The sequence below is a fragment of the Chroicocephalus ridibundus genome, chromosome 18 (genome assembly GCF_963924245.1).
Source record: "Chroicocephalus ridibundus chromosome 18, bChrRid1.1, whole genome shotgun sequence".
NCBI classification, from domain to species: Eukaryota; Metazoa; Chordata; class Aves; order Charadriiformes; family Laridae; genus Chroicocephalus; species Chroicocephalus ridibundus.
Window position 1 is genome coordinate 102,559 of NC_086301.1, and position 19,170 is coordinate 121,728.

The window sequence follows — 19,170 nt, forward strand, 5'->3', positions numbered from 1 at the left end:
GGATGGCATCCCATCCCTCAGGCGTGTCAGCCGCATCACCAACCCAAAGAATGAATACTTCTGAGTAGCGGCAGCCAGATCCCCTATTAGCAGTGGGGCAGCACTGCTCCTGCAGCTACAGAAGCGTTTTTGCCTATTTACATATCTCTAAAGCAGAGTGGGATACGTTGTGACAAAAACAGAAGCCACCGGCACGGATGACTTCTGTCGCTTGGAAGCAGCACAAGTCTCAGACCTCATAACAAAGCCGACAAAAACACTCCTGTTTCCTGAGGAAAAAGCCTGGAAAGTTAGTACAACTTCGTTTTGTAGTCATTAAACCACAGCTGACACAAATGTAAGAATAAAAGACTGGCCCACAGCATGCAAGAGCCATAACCACTAAGCACAACAGGTTGGAAATAGTTATTTCCTTTTTAGAGAGCTGTTTTGCAGACAAGCGTTTTGACAAACTGAGGCACAATGTGAATGTAATCTTAAGCACAAGCCTAAAAATGCTGATAATTCCAAAACCGTTTTGCAGACAAGTTTTTGTTCAAACGTTTTTCCGAAGAAACACAAAAAGACAGGGAAACCCATTTGCTTCCCCTCACATTGCCATTTTTGCCTAGTTCCTCACATCTACGGCCACCTTTAGATCATTGTTTATCCCTACCCTCAACAGCAAAACACACAGCACAATCATCCCCGTTGGGCCCGACAACCCTTCCGGTGTAATAATCTCATATATTCCTGCCCAGTTCTCATGGGAAATAAGATCAGCACAGCCTTGTCTGTCTCTCATTCGCTTCCAGCCGACCTGTGGGGCTGCTGCTGTGTCCTCAACTGTCGTTCCCTGGGGCAGAGAGGTCACCCCTGGTGCCAAGCTCCCCTGCAAGCCTCTCTCCCACCCTTCTGTTCCAAGCATGGCAAGAGAAAAAAGAACCCGAAAAGACAGGTGTTGTGCCTTCGAATGCCAGGGGAGTAGAAAAGCCGCATCTCACCTGTTTCTTGCTGTGCCAGCTTGTTGTGCTGCTTGTTGGCCGAAGGGCGCAGCGGTTATGGCTGGAGAAGCCTCAGCTCCCCCATTCCCACAGTCAGAGGCACACGCTGGGCATGGCCTTCGTTCTCCGGTGCCTGCTGCCACCCTGGCCCTGCTGTGCGGGGTCCCGTGTTTCATCTTGGCTCTTCGCGGGGCTAAGCATCGCACTTCGCAACGAGATATACAGGAAATAGCATGCTCTAACCTTAAAAGAACAAATGACAACAAAAATTAACAGATTAGTAAATATGAGTAACATCTGTAGGCAGCACATGCTTCGCAAAGCTTTAGTTATGGTAACAGTAAATAAGACAAACAGAAAACTTTAGAGGTGAGAAGATTCAGGAGCCAGAAGCAATCTGGCTTTTCTCAAGCAGAGCTCAGAAAGTCAGTGTAACGTCAAACCGGTCACTAGACGTGCTTGTTGGTCACATCACAGTTACATGGAACAGAGCAACTTCATACGCAAGTAGTGCGTTTTATCATCCTTACGTAAAGCTGAATAATTTCCTATTGTCAGAATACCTTAACCAAGTTAACAAAATTTTATGATCCTGACAACACAAGAACAGTTCCCCAGTGAGAGTGCGTACCTGTGGTGGAAAAATCAGAGTTCAGCCGGGAATTCCCACGTACAGACACCAGAACACTCCTTAAGTACTTATTGTTGACTTCTGTGATGATTTTCTTCCATAGCCAGTTCCTTATCTGCCTGCGAAGTGACATTATTTTTCATGTAAATTTCTCTTCTCCCCATTTATTTTTCTCCCATGCTCTTCTCCCTCACTATCATCTTTCCCACATTTCACATTACAGCAACACACAGATCCCCGTAGGTCATATCAGTGCAGTAGCAGTCTTTTCCTCAGTGTAGTATGTGTTTGCAAGTGAAATAATTTGCATTTATTGCTTTGGAGTGGGCTCCCTGAACCCCTGCCATCCCCTCACCACACCTGAGGGCCAAGCTCACAGCCTGGGGGGTGTTTCCAGCCTGCAGTTCCCCACGGCCTCGTCCCACAGACTGTCCCTCTGACCCGAGAGGTTCTGCGCCATCACTGTCACCTACAGACTTCGCAGTACCTTACTTCGCACGGTACTTCTGCTTCGCTCACGGGGTCGCTGGGGCTGGGAGGGGGCAGCATTTGTTGAAGGTCACAGAGCCGGTCCCAAACGCGCCCTGCCGTGGGGAGCAGCACCCTCATCGCCAGCCCTTAAAGGAAGTCCCTGATGCTGAGTGCTCCACCCTCCAGTTCTAGCTGAGTGAAAACATCCTTCCTAACCTCTTTGTCTCCCGGGCACAGCGGTACCACCCTTCTCACCCCACAGCCGGGGCAGGGCCTCGGGCCAACCAAGCCATGCCGGACAGGCGGGGGATGCGAGGCACAGCGCAAGCGCCCCGTGCCCTCCCTGTGGCTTTGCTGCTCTCTGCCCTCTCACTTTTGGGAGAAGGGGTGTCCAGAGGCCAGTGTGTCGGGCGGACACGTGTGGGTGCCCACAAACATCCTTGGGGATGCAGGTCCCCGTCAAGTCAGGATCACCAGGCTCCTGCTAAGAAGTATAAGCAGCGGAAGAAATCAAAGGGTGCTCACCAGAATAACGCTGCCTCCTCCTTTGCCAGTCCGAGTCCCACCAGAGTCCTTGCTGGTGCGCAGGCTTCAGTGCGGCTGTGCCCAGACAAGAGGAGGACGGGCACTGCGTTCATCGCACTGCCTTGGCTCCTCACAGGGGAACAGCTTTTGGCCAAAATGCCAGCTGCGATGCCATCCTGTCCTCCTGACGCAGACTGGGACTTTCACACCGTGAATCTACGGCTGCAACGTTACTGGGACAAAATGCCCGTTTCCCTGAGCAGAGGAAATCTTGATTTCCTATCTTTATTATGGGCAAGATGAGCACTGCAGGAAGGTGTCTAATCGAGGGGCTTCACTGTGTGTGGTACAGCAGACCAGCCTCTGCTAGCTAGTGCCCTTCACTAGACCTGCAGAGTGGCCGCCGAGGCCATGCTCTCCTGGGCAAGCTGCTGCGTGTCCCCCTGAGCCAAGGAGAGGGGCGAAGCAGCAGGAGAAGGAGCAGAAGGCGTCCGTAGGTCACTGAGGTAAAGCAGCCAGGAGGACCCCGAGACGGAGGGCACTGGTCATACAGACAAGACGCACGCATTTCATCTCAGGTGTCCTCAAAGTCTTGCACGGCTCCAGAGAGGTGCCCAGATCTGGGGAGATTTCTGGTAAGGGTGTCCCTTGGCGCAGAGCTTTCCAAAGCCTTTCAGGTCACCTGGGACAAGGATGGCCATGGGTAAGAGCCCTGGAGGTTTCCAGGGAAGACCCATGGATGTTCTGGATCTTCTCTGGTACAGGCCAAAGGAACGTGGATTCTTCAAACCATACGTTAAAAATCAGCTTACATCACTAAAGAAAAAGATGATAGTGCTAGATGCTAATCTTCACATCAATTAGGTCACTCTATGCCTGGAGCTCATTTGCCTTGCAAATACTCTATTGTTACACGCTGGGTCCCTCCCTACTCACTTAAATGACTAACTCCACCCCAAAAAAGAAGAACTTTTGCTGAAACTGCTGGAGGAGAGACTGATCCTGCCCCTGAAACCATGGGACCTGTCAGCTACTCATCAGAGACCTATGACTTGGTGAGTTGGGCTTTGCTTGTTCGAGAGGATAACGGGGAGAGCAGGCGGAGCTGGGGTGGGCTGAAAGACCTGGGTTCTATCTGTCCGCCTTCTCACCCTCCCGTTGGCAGAGGAAGAGCTTGAGTGATTTCTTACGGCGGCACAAGCAGTCCTCGCATCCCTCGGGGCCGGACTCGACCGATGAGGGGACTGCAAGTGACTGCGCTGCGCTTGCAGAGAGCTGGCGTAATGGGGCTGCAGACATTGTGGTCCAAGGGTGCCAGGTACTCCCTTGGGGAATTCCTTCGCCTCCCTACTGGCACCTCGCGCGCAGACATCCCAGCAAGCGCCGAGCCCGAGCGCCATCCTCGCACGGGGACCGAGAGCCAGGTTGCTGCCGAGGGCCGGGCGGCTGCAGCCCTGTCCCGCGCTGCCAGCATGTCCCAGCCTCAATCCCTGCTGCCCCGCTCTCTGCACAGCCATTGACACAATGTGGGTGTAAAACACTCGTTCTGAGCCACGCGTCTTTTGCACCAGCCTTCGGTGGCATAAATGACTGTGCACGCAGCGTGCAAAGCCCTGGAAACCTCATCTAGTACCTTCACGCAACAGGAATACACAAGCAAACCCAAAGCTCTCTCTCCACGTGTGAAAACGCTGGGTACGACCCTACACGCTCCTACCCCTGCTTGCCTGCTCCGCGAACGGGCTGCCGTAGACTCTGCTGAAACAGTGTATTTACAAGAGGGGAATTTTTAAAAAGGGAAGATAAATTGCAAGTACTTCTTCTAATAGGGAGCGATGACAGTCTGTATTCTGCCCTGTAGTTCTCCCCCCTGCCTTTGCAAGTCAAAGACAGCAGCTGCACCTTTTAGCCTATGTTGTGCTATCCAAGGGGAAGTCCACAGCAGCGCTATCATTAGCCTGCTTTTCAAGTGTTGCAGTTCAGAATTTATTTTTTAATACAGTGTCTCTCTGCAGCAGACCTCAGGTTTTGTTTAGTTTCTCTAAAGAGAGAAATGCTGGATTTAATTTTTGCTATTTTTTCTCCCCCTCCTTTGTCCTATACACCAGGGAAGAGAGGAGATGGGGGGGGCAAGCCCTACCCGCCTTATTTTTCTGATTCATCCAGTCTAAAAATCCCTTGCAAACAGTGGTCGTTCCTTTAGAACTTTTTTGCAGAAGGCACTTCTCTCCCTGACCTCTGCTGAAGTTCGGTGGCAGCGCTAACGCTTGCCGAGAGGTTAAAACCAAACTCAGACCTTTTTCATCTCCGTGCTGGCTTGTTCCTCCAGCTGAACTCTGCCTTGGAAATCTGTCCCCCCACCAGAAAACCGGCGAGGCTGAAGCGCGCCATCCACCTGCCCGCCGCCTGCCGTGCCCTGTAAGCAAGCAGCTGCCTGTGGCAAAACCGCACCGTTTGTAACGCAGGGGGATTAAGCAGCAGTGGGATTTGTGCTTTGTGTATAATACTTTCCAGAACCTTAGCTTAGCGATGTTTACCTCCGCTGTGAATTATTTTAAGCTGTAAAGGAGACCCCGTGTGAGGGGGGGGAACTCGGCTAACCCTGGGACCGAGCACCGACAGTCGGGTGCCACAGCAAGAACAGTTTTATACCTTTGCTCAGACTTTCCATGGTTGGGAGTTCGAGACGCGTGTTTCCCACCTCTGCCTCCCAAGAGCTTCCCAGGTTTGGCTCCCTCCTTGGAAGAGGCCACAGATCTCACACGAGCATTAACCACGTTTGCTGTGGCAGTGCCGTATGTTGCTGTACTCACGCTTGGTGCTCGTAGCAGCACCGTACCCACAGAGGTTTGCAAAAAAGGCCTCAATCGTGTCCTGTCAACGCGGCAACACAAACCTTGCCCTGTGCACTCACCAGAGAGGGTCGCTCGACCCATCGAGCAGGCGCGGAGGGAGAAATGATGAGAATATTTGCACTGAAAAGGCATTTATCTCCATATCACCCAGTAAGGGCAGCAAGAGCCTCCCCTAAACTTTGATACCGTACGGGACCACTCGTCTCTGTAACCCTGTGCAAAAGTAACGTACCCAAAACAGTAACTCCGTTTCTCCAGAGCAAGAACGCTCTGCCTGCTTAACCTTCCTCAGCTGCAGACTAGAGAAACAAAAACACAGTTGCAGAAAGACCACCGAGGTCTCCACCGGGTCCCCTGAGGTGCCGCAGGCCAGTTTTTATTGTAATGGGGCCGACGTGACTCGAGAGCTATAAATGCACCTGCTCTACAGAAATGTGGCATTTCCACAGGCTTCGCTCTTATGCGTGGGTTTCCCCAGTTCAGCCAGAGAGGGGACGAGCAGAAGCCCTGCCAGCGGCTCGCACTGATGTAGGCAACTTCAGTTCGAAGGCCCCAGGAATGAGATGTGCTTCTCCCAGCCCTGGCATGGGCTAGAAGGGAATGACTCACGTGGAAAATCCCTAATAGTGCACAAGCTGCTTCTCTTCTGCAGCCAGATGTTTTGATCGCTGGCAGTCGTGGGGAACTGAGAAAAGCAGCTGACACGGGGAGACCGGAATAACTCTGAGATGTGGGTTAGAGGGGAAAAGGGATCCCTGAACAAAGAGCTCACGGGAACAGGCTTCCCAGGCATGTGCTGGGCCGCTCAGTTACAAAAAGAAGGCACTGCTTTATCGCCCACCCCAGATCTGGCTGCAGTTGTCTTGCAGGAGACCTGTGCAAACGTCCCCCTGCGTGCACACCGTTGGCTTCTCCCACCCCAGATCAGGCAGCCACCCGCTTCCAGGCCTAGAAACGGGAATCGCAGCAGAGTCCCAAAGCCTCGGCTTGTCGCGTTCAGTGCCTCTCCTGCAGCTCTGGTCCCTGCCCTTCCTGTCTCAGCCCGGACTCTGACGGTTCATCCTCTTTTATTGCCTCCAACTCATCTCTGTCCGCTCCCACCCACACTCGCTGCTCTGCTCGGAGATGCACATGAGAGGACGCCTCAGACACAGCTCAGCGCACGCTTCCCCTGCCCGCGGCGAGTGGCTTACAGTAAGAGCCCTACCTGCCATCTTATCAGCAGCCAGATGGTGTCTGATAGTGGCGCTCAGCCTCTGCACCTCCGGCTCCGAATGCAAGGTGATGCTGAAAACCGTCCAGCAGCCGAAGGTGTTGAACACCATGCAGGCTGCCCGTCCGCCGTCATCGGTGGCGCCGGTGTGGCTCCAGACGGCATTCCGACACTCCAGCCATCAAACCCGGCCATTTCCCATCGTTGCCTTTATCCCGTTAAAGCTGGAACCCTCCGACTCTCCCCAGCGAAGTTACCTGTTCCGACACGTGTTCTCTTCGGGGTTTTCAGCATGGCCACCCATGCATCCCGAGCCGCCTGCTTTGGTTGCTGTAACAAATTGCAAAGAGTTTTGGATTGGGTTTGGGTTTTTTTGGGAGATTCAAGGATCTGGCCACGGCCAACACATCACAGGTTTCTGTGCGTATTGGTAACTCCTGACGCTTGGTGTGGGTACGGAGAAGGCAGGAAATATTTTCAAGCCAGTGCAAAAACAAACTGGGAGGGATTTCTAAAGACTTTTATCTTTGGCAGCAATCTCCTGTCTCCAGAATCATACCCTAAACTGGAAAAATAATTATTCTCTGGGAATAGGAATGTTTCTCTCCAAAGGCTTGCAGCCCCGCTGTTATGTTCGGGGAAGACAGTCACAGGTGTTCGAGGTTTTGGGCCGGGAGGAGGACTCTCAGCCCCTGAGAGGACTGGCTCTCGCCCATTCGGGAGCACCGTGGCATCACGGCAGAGCAGCAGCACCGCTGGGTGCGGAGCCGGTGGGGAACGGGACCAAGAGTAACTTGGGTCTCACCAAAGTCTGTCTGGCTCAACGCTCTTTCTGGCAGTAGCCAAAGGCAGAGGGCACGAGCCGGGCAAGCTTATTCCGCGCCTTCCCCCAAGCGCTCTCTCATCCTTCTACTGCCCACGGCTCAGGGACCGCCTGAGCCAGCTGGCGGCTCCGCGCGTTCGGCAATGCTCCGTGGACTTCTTCCCCATCAACACGCCCGGGCTCCCCTTGCAGGCGCGCAGATGGTGTCAGCAGTTCGAGACGAGCGCTGCCGCTGCACTGCCACCTCTTCACCCCAGGCAGTCGCGTGTAGAGGCACCCAGCGCCTGAGGGAGGAGAAACACAAATCGCCCTTCTCTGGCCAGGCACAACACAGAGCTCGAGGCTGGTCACGGTCGTTTTGCACATGGAAGGAGCAAAAACCCCAAAAATCAGCCCTAAAAGCGTTTAAATCAGGGCTAGTATTTTTAGATGGGAACTTTGGCTGACGAGGGAAGGAGCGGCAGGTGCAAACGGCTACAGCTGGCAGTGAAAGGTATGAAAGCACCGAGCAGAGACTTCCGCTGTGGTTGACACTGAAGTCTCAGCGCTGGTCTCCAGAGAGGGTGTGGGTGGGGGAGCTCAGGGCGACTGCTGCTGAGCTCTTCCCAGCCGTCACCAATTTCTCAGCTTGCCGCAAGCCTCCCGTGCCGCTCTCTTTTCTGCCCATCTGCATCTGAGCCCCGTGCCTTCGGGAACGCCCAGCTCCTGCGAGGTGCCCGAGGCCGGCCGGAGCGTGGCCGCCGGCCGGGGAGCTCCTCCCGAGCCCGACGGCAGCTCCCCAGGACTCAGGCCTGTGTGCAGCCTCAGCCCGAACGCAGGCTGCTCACCGGGGCAGGGAGCAGGCCGAGCGCGAAGCACATCTGCGGCAGCTCTGTCACACTTTCCTTGCCGGGTATCGGCCCGGGGTCCGAGCGGTGTTTTCGGATTCCCTTTCCTGCTCTGACTGCAATTAATTCAGAACCACGAGGTTTACCAACAGAGCAGATTTCTCTCTCTGGCATCCATTCCTGTAGCTACGGCACCGCGGTGCCTCAGAGGCATCCCTCCAGTCGCGTTTGAACGCCCGCCCCCCGCTTGTCTGACCGCGTGGAAAGAGACCCCAAGCATGGCTGCTGCCACCCCCACCTCGCCTTGCTCTGCCCCGGGCAGCTCTGAGGCCTCCGGGGAGGAGAGGCAGAAGGGGACGGGATCCATGCCTGTAGCTCGAGGTGCCGATGTGCTCTGCGGTGAATCCCACCGCCTTTGTACCCGACAGCAGGCAGGACAGGGACAGCCAGTGTCAGAAGCAGGTGGAAAGATCGGGAAAGCTGCTGGAGGAGGGTTCCGTGCTGTGTGAGAAAGAAAAAGCAACAAACAGGTAACTCGGCAAGAACCAGAAGATGAAACTTGTCATCGGTCCGGACACCAGAACATCCCCGACTACGATAGTTAAAGATTAGAGACCGAGCAGCCCTCGCCACTGGAGATCGGGGCAACCCCCTCCATGTGCTGCTGCACCTCCTCGGCCGGCGCCGGAGGGGCCGCCCAGGTCGTCACCTCCTCCTGAGGCAGGTGGGCTGCGGGACATGGGGATGCTCTGCTCCAGGCCTGCCAGGTGCAGCTGAGGGACTGGGTTCTCATGTTCAAAAACTCCTCTCTGGTGACCAGACTCTCTCTCTTCCCCAGAGCCAGGTGGAGCTGAGTGGTTACTATGAAGCCGAGAACAGCACCCCGTCTTTGGAGGGCTACTTTTGCTTCAACCCATCCTCATCCGTGGTCGGCAACCAGAGAGACCCCTTCAGAAAGGTCTTCATGCCCCTCATCTACCTGCTGATGTTTGTCTTGGGGACTGTGGGCAATGCCCTGGTCCTGGTCATTTTAGAGAGGTTCAAGCGCTCTCGCACTACCACGGAAAACTTCCTCTTCCACCTCACCCTGGCCAACCTGGCGCTGTTGCTCACCTTCCCCTTCAGCGTGGTGGAGAGCTTGGCCGGGTGGGTGTTTGGGAAGTTCCTCTGCAAGATCCTCAGTGCTGTCCACAAGATCAATTTCTACTGCAGTAGCATGCTGCTGGGGTGCATCGCAGTGGACCGCTACCTGGCCATCGTCTACGCAATCCACACCTACCGCAAACGCAGAGCTCGCTCCATCCACCTCACCTGCATGGCTGTCTGGCTCTGCTCGCTGCTTTTGACCTTACCCGATCTCATCTTCATGGAAGTCTGGACAGACGACAGCAACCGCAGCATTTGCTATTTTCCAGAGGTTGGGATTGATGGCAACAATGTCTGGCTAGCGACCCGCTTCCTCTACCACACCGTGGGCTTCTTCGTGCCCCTGCTGGTCATGTGTTACTGCTACATGGCCATCGTGCGGGCTCTGTGTCAGTCCCAGCGCCTGCAGAGGCAAAAAGCTGTCCGCGTGGCCATCCTGGTCACGGGCGTCTTCCTGCTCTGCTGGAGCCCGTACCACATCGTCATCTTCCTGAACACGCTTACCAAGCTAGAAGCCTTCACCAAGAACTGCCTCCTGGAAGACCAGCTGGACACGGCCATCATGGTGACAGAGGCCATCGGCTTCACGCACTGCTGCCTCAACCCCATCCTCTACGCCTTCATCGGGGTCAAGTTCCGTAACGACTTCTTCCGGATCCTGCAGGAGCTCGGCTGCATAAGCCAGGAGACCCTGCAGGAGATCCTGGAGGTGGCGAGGAAGGGCAGCGGCATCGAGTCTGACAACACCACCTCTATCTCCACTTTCTAGCTGGGAAAGGCTGCCTGCGGCGCAGAACCGGCCTGGGGTTTGCCTTCCCGGTGGCACACGTGCTGTGGCCTCGCTCCCACGTTTCACAAGCGTCCCCCACCGCTTCTCTCCGCTCCTCAGGAAACTGAGGTCCAGTAGCCACCAAACACCCAAAGCCCACCAGATCCCTTCCCTGGCTCCTTCTGGTCCTCATACCTGTAGAAATCTGTCTGGCAGCTGTTGGTGAGCGCTGGCTGTCCGATGGTCGCTCTGGCAGGGACGGATGAACCTGAGCGCGTTGAACAGGACGTTTCCACCTCCCCCTCGAAAAACTGACTGCAGGCGTCCTGCGCACGGAGCCAGGCACGAGACTGGGGTGCTGGGGGCGAGGGAAAAAGTGCAGCTGAGTAAACAGGGAGTCGCGTCAGCAAGCGAGGGCAAAGCTAAGCAGGTCTCCATTTCACCGGCTTCGGTTGGCAGAGACGTGCCTGAAGGAAGCAGCAGGACTCGGTGACCACGGCAGCTGGAAGGAGAGGTGCAGGTAGGGCCAGCGGCGGGTGCAGAGCTCACGCCGATAGCACGGGCACGCGGCGCTGGATGGTCCCTGGCTGCAATGTTGCTCCTCCTGCTGCATGACGTCCCCTTGGCTGGCCGGGGCACGTTGATCTTCCCACCTTGGCTCAGGCCAGGCAGTCCTGCCGCAGACTCCAAGGTCTGACTGTTGCAGATTCCTTTCCTGACATCAGCCGCATCCTCTCCCGCTCACTCCATCTGTTTCACTGCTGCGACGAGCTCCAGTGAGTGGCTGCTGAAGCGAACGCCTGACTATCCCAAAGCTTTCCTTTAAGGAATAAAGCCGTCTGGAGAGATGGCTTCTATCTCGTGACTAAGCACAAGAGCTATGAACCACACGTCTTTGTGAGGCAGAAGGTGTAACTTTTTTTTTTTTTTTGCAGCTACTTGTACAGCACTTTGTGGGTTCTGAGAGCAAGGAGACCCATTGCCCCGGAGTAAGGAAAAATGCTCGCTTGCTTAATTTCTGTTTGTTTTTAGCAGGCTGAAAGAGGATGTAACGTTTTGCTTTGCGCTGTGCTGATATTTTTGCTCCGCCTGCACCTACGGGACTTTCAGGGGTTTAGTGCATCCAGGTTTGCGCAGAACAAACCTGGGCGCTGATCTTGCCCTGAACCACGAGCATCCAGCAACTGCTCAGATCGGGGCTGCTTGATAACGATTTGGTCCAAAATAAGCGCAGCAGCCTTTGCCGTCATTAATTATTGCACCGCAAGCTGGGAGCTGGGACACGAGGCAGCCCTGATGGACTGGGGCATCCCGCTGCTTCCTGGCCCGTCTTGTCGCAGCTCAACGCGGCCGCGCGCACGCAGCGCTGCTCCATTACGCTTCTCTTGCTAGCTGTCGGTGCAGCGGCCTCAACAGTACGAGAGACACGCGTAGCATCACGCCGGCACGACCAGAATCACGAGCACGCTTTAAAATCCACTCTGCCATTAACCTCGCTCGGTAAGCAAAGTCAGAACAACACCAGTTCTCCTGCTGCAGCAGGAATTTTGTGCTACGCTCGCTCCTGAAGTCCAGCCCGCTAACAAAGGGCTCGGTCGCAGCTGAACTTCACCGTGCCCAAGGGCCCCGCTAAAAAGACCAGTCATTACAGAAGGGGTCACGTTACATCAGCCCGGCTCAGGCAGAGATCTCAATAGCTCGCTCTCAGACCGTGACTCGAGGAGAAAACTCCCCAAGCATAAGGCTTTTATGCAGAGAGCAGCCCACCATTTCCTGTGTCTTCAAAGCCGAAGCCTGCAGGTAATGGCGACTGTGGTTGTCCGAGCACGTACACGCGGCAGAGGAAGAGCAGCTCTCTGAAACCTGCCCTCGCCATCTCCACGCTCGTACCGGCGAGCGAACCCATTGCAGACGCGCCGTAAACACCTCCCCAGCCCCGCTTCTGATGGGAACTGTGTTCCTACACAAAAACGTAACTGAAGAAATGAACAGTCAGAGTGTAAAATTCTTACAGTGTTCACAAGGTAAAAAGAAAATCTGGGCAAAAAATACGTGTGAACAGATTAGTGTAATTTTTAGTACTGGTATCTATTGTTACCATAGTTTTTAGTACTGGTATCTTGGTAAACTTTTAGAAAGTTTTGACGTGAGCTGTAATAAACAGTTAAATAAAATACCGTCTTCTCCTGTATAGCGCTTGTAAGCAGTTGTCTGCAGTCGCGTCACTTTTGCAAGTGAAAAGCATCAGAGAGCTCTAAGGGGGTTGATGGCACCTTTCTGTCCAGTGTTGCTGCACCCATGGAAACCGCAGGGCTCGTACGAGCGCCTCGCGGAGATTCCCCTTCCCCAGTGCCGCAGGAGGCTGCGCTGCGCTTGGAGTCAGCCCAGACCTACGTTAGCTCCCCGCTTTGCGGAGCCTCTCCCAGCGGCTGCAGCGACTCCCGGTTCCACAGCAGCTGATAACCCTGGGGAAAGCCGCCCTTGCGCCCGCGTTTGGCCCAGCCAGCCTGGGGAAGGCTTGGCTCAGAGCCGGCAGACCCTTCCCCAGAGAGCAGACGTTGCTCCTCCCGCGGCTGACTGTAGCCAGCCAGCTGAATGGCGATGAGAAGAAAGCAAGAGGAACTCTCCTTCACCGCAGAGGAAGCTGGGCTTTCCACTCAGTGAAATCCTCCCCGTCTCCCCAAGGTCTGCATGGCCGTCACATGCCTTGGCGCAGAGGGGGCTTCCCTGCTGAGTGCTGACGCCACCAGGGCCACCCCCGGACACTGCAACCCTCAGAAAGACCTTCAGCCTCCCCTGTGGAGCTCTGCTCGGCCCCAGGCCCACCACCACCGAGTGGCACGCGGGCAAGTGCACGTCACCAGCACCCACAGCGCGCGCTCGTGCGACCCCGCGCTGCGGTCTGCGCACAAGGCTGGAGCAGACAACCCAGAGAAAGCCCTGGGCCCTGCCGAAGGCAACCCCAAAGACGGGGGACACCAAGGCCCCCACAACAGCACGCTGCCCTGCCTGTCCTGCAGGGTGACCAAACCTCCCCGGGGACAGAACTGGGGTGTTTCAGCAGAGCATCCTGCTACGCGCACGGTGATCACGGGGCCGTGGCAGGCAGCGGAGCGTGCACTGAGGAGCGCGAGCCAGGGAACGCATGAACGAACACGTGCCTGGGAGTGCTGCCGCGAAGGGGCTCCCCCCACACCCTCGCACCCCTCCCGGCAGCTCCAGCACCCCCCGCGACTCGCACACAGTTTCATTTTCCTTATCAAGGCGACAACCTACTTCCTCACCCCAGTCTCCCAGAACCAAACAGATGCTCAAGCGCTTCAGTATCCGCACTGCTGCCTGCCGTATCTTCCTTATTTTGAGCACGGACAGCCCTGGACATAGGGCACCATGGCCACCAAGGCCCATGAGCCTGGGTGCTGAGCAGCGCGGCACACGCACCACCCCACGTCCCTTTTCTCTCCGAGCCCCCAAAACCAGCCCCTCACCCCGCTGCCATCGCAGCGTGCTCTACATCTGCTCTGGCCCCCCGCGAGCACGCAGCAGCTACACAGACGAGCTTTGCCAGGCCACAAGATGCCAGAACAGGGGGGAGCCAGGGGGCTCCAGGCACCTGCTCCAGGTCCCCTCTGCGCTCTGCAGTCCTGCCCGAGGACTCGAGGTGCCCGGGGTGGCCCTGCCTGCCCCCCGCCAGCCCCTCCACCTACCTGGGAGGACCGTCCTGTCCCACGTCGGTAGTTCGAGGTCCCGGCCCCGCTTCCGCTGCCTGTAAGCAGCAGATACGGGGGCGCACGCAGGTCTGCGCCGAGCACAGGCGGCCCGGCTCCCCCAGGAAGGTCGCAGCCATCTCACAAAGGGCAGCCGTCAGGTATTTATAGCGGGGGCGGCCGAGCCCCTCTGATCAGCCCCAACGTGCCGCAGGTGACGGTGGCCGAGCTCCCGGCTGGGCTGAGCACACCTGGTCGCAGCCCCACAGAAAATCGCACAGCCCACTGAAGACAGGCACAGGGTCAGGTTTTGAAGTTTGTCTTTTTAATAAAAAGGCACCTATAAAACAGGTCAATACATTACAGGCAGCACAGATACCCAAAAACAAGCCTAAAAATTGTTTCAAATAAAAACCAATAAGATGTCTTCACATATTGTATTTATATATTTATATTTATATATATATTTATATAATGGTACAAAATGACTGGGGAAGTTTCTCCATGGGATGACAGAGAACAGGTCAGTCACCATTACCTCAACGTGAAAGCTAATTCCGGGTGTGTGATTATCTGACGTACTGAAAGATGTGGTTTCCCAGCATTCGCTTTTTTTTTTTGGAGCTGGAAAAACATGGCGAAGTCATGGCTAAAACATGGGCAAACCTTTTACTGTGATTAGGTGGAGTCAGTACACGGAACTCAAGCTGAGAAGCCGAGCAATAAACTACAACACACGAGACGAGACACAGCTCACGGCAGTGGGCACCCGGCTGGTGGCAAACCCTGTCCAGGTCTAACGAGGCCCGGCTGCTACCGCGCTCCCGGAGAAGCTCCTGCCATATTGCTGTTCGCAGACGCGGCTGGGAGCGGCGCCCGGGGCAGAGGGGTGTTCGGCAGCGCTGCTTCTCCCCGTTGCTCGGCCATCGCAGCAGTGGGGGTAGGGCTGGCTCCAGGGCGGCGGGATTTTGCGGAAGAGCGCAGACCGCTGCTCCGAAGTCCCCAGCTCTGACCTAGCGTCAGGATTTCCCTTTTGCATCCAGGGCTGCCCAGTCAAAAGGCTTCGCTTCTTACTCATTTGTCACCGAAGGACAGGTCTTCCCTCCTGCCGCCAGGCAGAAACAGCGTCGCGCTGCCCTGTGCCTAGCACTGCAGAGCGCTGCGCCGCAGGCAGCCGGCGGCTCCGGCTGACACGGGGACAACGCGCTGCCGACAGAGCGGGGACCGCAAGCCCCAGGCAACTTCTCACAGTCGGGCTGGGCAAAAGGGACAACGGGGAAGGTACGGACACGTGGAGATCTCAACCGGGCTAAAACAACAGCTGTCTACAGAGAAACAAAAACACTCCCATATAGAAAATATTATGGCTTCAAATTAACTGAGACTAGGCTGGTGGGTGGCGAGCAAGGTTTGGGGCTGGCGTCGGTATTTGGATGTTTACGAGAAACCACCAGCAGCCAACACCCCAAAGTGCAGTCAAGAGAAGCCACAGCCTTTCAGGCAAGTCAAGCTTAGAAAGAGCTACATCTGTTCGAGCGACATCCTCCCACATGAAACGCACGCTCTGAAAGGACGGAGAATCCAACCGGCTAACGCGTCAGCTCCAAAGCACGCTTGGTTAGCCTGGCCTCAAGACTACTCCTCTGCTCCGGCTGCCAAGGCAGGGACGAGCACTTCCCGGGACTGTTCCCGTTTTGCCATCTGCAAAAACGCTGCTCGCTCACATCGTACACAACAAAACCACGCACAGCAGGAAACCAGAGCGAAATCCTTCCTCAAATCCAACCCGCGCTTCCCACGCAGTACTGCTTGCTACAGAACGCCCCAAGGCTTCAAGGTATTCCTAACTGGACTTTGTGGCTCCACCTTCTCACCGATGGGATCAAGACAGCCACGGGCTGATGTTCCAGCAGCCGCCAGCCTTCCCGAACAGCTTCCAACCCAATAAAAAGCATTGCCATTCGCTCACTCGTTTTCCATCTCCCTTTCCGAAAGCCCTCTCCCCGCAGAAGCGGGTCGGGAAAGGCGAGCTCTGTTGCAAGAGAGGTAGTACGCGAAGTCTGGCTCTGCAGAGATAATCCTCCAACTGGTGTTCCTCGGGCAATCGCGCGCCCTGAGCTCACCGCTGGATACCCATAGGGTACACCACGCTGGAATGTGGTCCCCGAGGAGGTCCAGAGCTACCGCAGTGTGCGCAGACGCGCACGCACACCACCCCGCAGTCCCCTCCGTGAACAAACACAGGAAAGACCATCAGTGCGGCGTGCAGGAAGACCTTGCGGAGCGGAGGATGGGGAGCGTGGAGCACATCCAGAGAAGCCGGAGTTGTTCGAACTGAGTGCTTCCGCCAGCCCAGGAACCAGCGGCTGCAACGCAACCTTGGCCTCTTCCGTCCCAAGCCACAGGACGGCCGCGCTGCGAGACAACTCTTATACTGAGATGGAGCATCACACGCAGGGACAGGTCGTGTTCAACGGCTGGACCTCGATCGTGCCGAAGGGCAGGGCTGCTGCCGGTAGCTCAGGGCGAGATGGAGCGAAGAGCGCCTGTGAAACTCCGGAGAAGGAGGATCGACAAGCGTGAGGAAGACCTGGGAGAGCGTCGAGTGGCAGAGGTAGAGGGGGCGCGGCGCAGTCGCCAAGGGCGATGGATGGGCAAAGGACTGGGGGAGGAAGGCTGCAGAGGAGCAGGGTTCCCAGCTAGTCTCTCCTGGAAGCACAGGAATGCAGCGCCTCGCGCATCTCGGAGCCCGTCTGTCCCTGCACACCGCACCACCGGGGACACAGCGCAGAGGGAAGAGAAGGGACTAGAGGTGACACGGCCGGTTGAGACCTTCGGGTCCAGCATGTTATCGCCTGTGAAGCCCAGATCCTCGCCGCTTCCCCAGCTGAAGGGCCGGCACCATCCCCGTCCCAGCCACGACGGCTCGTATCCCGGGACGCCACGGCCTCTGCCCTGCCGGATGAGCACGTGCTTCAGCAGCGCTTCACCGGGGCCACAGCTCTGACCTCCCCGACGGTCCTCGGTCGTGTTCGTGTACTGGGCACAGCCTCCACAGGGGCCTAAGGTCTGCGTGAAACTATACACCCCGCACATGCAAACCGTTCAGATGCGTGAACAACACAGGTTTGACACAGAGTCACTCTACAATGGGATCTCTCAATGCCCTGTGCACCCTGGGGGACCCTCCTGCCCCCCCAGGGAGAGTTTTCAATCCTTGTACACTGTTGCCTTTAGCATGTTTTTCATTTCTGTTTTTTTCTTTTAAAACATGTTTTGAGGCTTCTATTAAAACACAGAAATACAGAACAATTAAAAACCAGCACAAGTTTTGCCTTTCCCAGCGACCTATTTACAGCTAGTTCCAAAAACCCTCTTGCACATTTTGGTTGCTTAAAAAGAAAAACAAAACAAACAAAAAAAAAAAACAAAAAAAAAGAAGAAAAAGGAAAAAAGAGAGAGGGGAAAAAGAAACGAAAAAGGGAAAGAAAAACACTTGACAGAGGAAAACTGTAAATGAAAACTTTACAAACTGCCGCAGGGTCTGGACGTCCCTGGTCACCACGGAGGGTTCAAAGTAACAGCCCCACTCCCAGCCCCTCCACCCTCCCCTTCCCCAAAAAAGAAAGGAAAAAGAAACCCAATTCACATCAAGTTTACTGCACATCTGGTTTTCTGTGTAGAGGCGAATCCGATACGAAAAGCATCCCACGTGGTGTCCTCCACCGGCGTTGGCCCCCAACCCTCCCCCAAAGAAAGGCTTAAAAACACTTGTCCGGGCAGCCGGGTCCCCTCCCCACCCCTGAGCGCCGGCCGGGGTCAGAACGGCAGGTTCGCCATGTTCCCAGGCCCGGGGATGTAACTCATCTGGCTGTCCAGGGAGACACTCCGCTGCCTCATCTGGTGCGTGACCATGAGGTTCTGCTGAGGCGGGGGCCCCATGAGGGAGCCCTGAGGTGACATCATGTGTCCCGTCTGAGCGTACATCTCCCCCGACACGGACATGCTCCTCTGCTTGGCCTGCATCAGCATGAAATTCTGCTGGGCCATCAGGCTCTGCTGCGGAGACATCATGCCCTGGTGCATGCTGTTGCCCATCATGCCTTGCTGGGGCGGTATGCCTGTCCTGCCCAGCATGGGCACCTGTCCGGGATGGCACATGGGCATGCCAAGTCCCCTCTGCACGCCCTGCTGCCCGGGGAGGCTGGGGGCATTCATACCTGGCCGCACCGGGGGCTGGTCAGCCATCATGTTCTGCAGGTTCATGAGGTGGAGGTTGGAAGGCTGCGATTTGGGCGCTTGGCTGTCGCTCTTGGGGAAATACTGCAAGGTGCTACTTGGCTTCTCTGACGGGATGATCCTGGACAGGTCAAACTCGGGGATACCCGTGGGCGTGGGGCGGATGACCTCGCTGAGCTCGGGGTCGTTCAGCACCGACGCCACTCCGGGAAGCACGGGTGGGTAGGGCTCACCGATCCGAGGAGGGATGTTCTTGCCCATCATGTGCTGCTGAGGGGGCATCTGGCCGGGCTGCTGGGAGGGAAGGTCCTCGGGTGGCAGGGGCATCCCCGGCGGGTAATGTTGCTGCATGCCGGGGCCGCCCGCCCCGCCAGGGGCCATGGGCATGCCTCCGGCGGGAGACGGCATGGCGTTGTGGGGCTGCTGCATGCGGGGGAACACGAGCTGGTTGGAAGGAATCATCTGCGAACTGTTGGGCACGGGGCCGCACTGCTGGTTCAACGAGTCCTGGGGCCCCGGGGGCAGCATCATGGGGTTCTGGGGGGGGACGCCCGCCCCCGGCGCACTCGGGTGCATAGGAATGTTGGAGCCCAGAGGGTTCGGGGAGGACATCATGGAGGTGGGGGGCGGTTCGTGGGAGAGGGGTTGCTGACCAGGCAGGTTCATTCCCATGGGGCTCTGGGAGGATCCAGGCCCCACAGAGTTCAAATGCAGCTGATTCGGCTGATTCCCCGTCACGCCTAAGGAGAGGAAAAAGAGAGGAGTTAAATTCTGCCCACAGACCTCTCGGGGCTGCAAAATCCACAGCCTGGGAGCCTGCCGAGCGCTCCTGCTCAGGAAGCCCCGGGTGCAGAGTGTGATGCTCCGTAAGCAGCCGCAAGATGGGCTTGCAAAGCACCGATGTCAAGAAAAAGTACCCCAGGCTCCATCTCTGCAAGCCGGCGAGCAGCAGAGCGCTAATGCCACCTTCATCCAGTCCCA

General features: G+C 56.3%; 2 protein-coding genes across 4 annotated transcripts in view; one reads left to right on the plus strand and one right to left on the minus strand.

Moving 5' to 3' along the window:
• Positions 1-3,597: 3,597 nt before the first annotated feature.
• Positions 3,598-11,867, plus strand: CXCR5 (C-X-C motif chemokine receptor 5). The gene is made up of 2 exons (XM_063355320.1): positions 3,598-3,665; positions 9,167-11,867. Exons 1-2 carry the CDS (start codon positions 3,627-3,629, stop codon positions 10,241-10,243), a joined length of 1,116 nt encoding a protein of 371 aa, XP_063211390.1. The 5' UTR covers positions 3,598-3,626; the 3' UTR covers positions 10,244-11,867.
• A 2,386-nt stretch (positions 11,868-14,253) lies between these two features.
• The window catches only part of BCL9L (BCL9 like), a 68,411-nt gene continuing 63,494 nt past the window's right edge, over positions 14,254-19,170 (minus strand). For all 3 annotated transcript variants that reach the window (XM_063355015.1, XM_063355013.1, XM_063355014.1), the window contains exon 8: positions 14,254-18,929. In XM_063355015.1, coding sequence (XP_063211085.1) covers positions 17,770-18,929 — 1,160 coding nt within the window. In that variant the 3' untranslated portion in view covers positions 14,254-17,769. The remainder of the gene's footprint in view (positions 18,930-19,170) is intronic.

What these genes read in the sequence shown, in the direction of transcription:
- CXCR5 (XM_063355320.1), top strand. Translation starts at nt 3,627, where the DNA reads ATGGGACCTGTCAGCTACTCATCAGAGACCTATGACTTG. An exon ending in CATCAGAGACCTATGACTTG is followed by an intron (nt 3,666 to 9,166) that starts GTGAGTTGGGCT and finishes TCTCTTCCCCAG; the next exon opens with AGCCAGGTGGAGCTGAGTGG.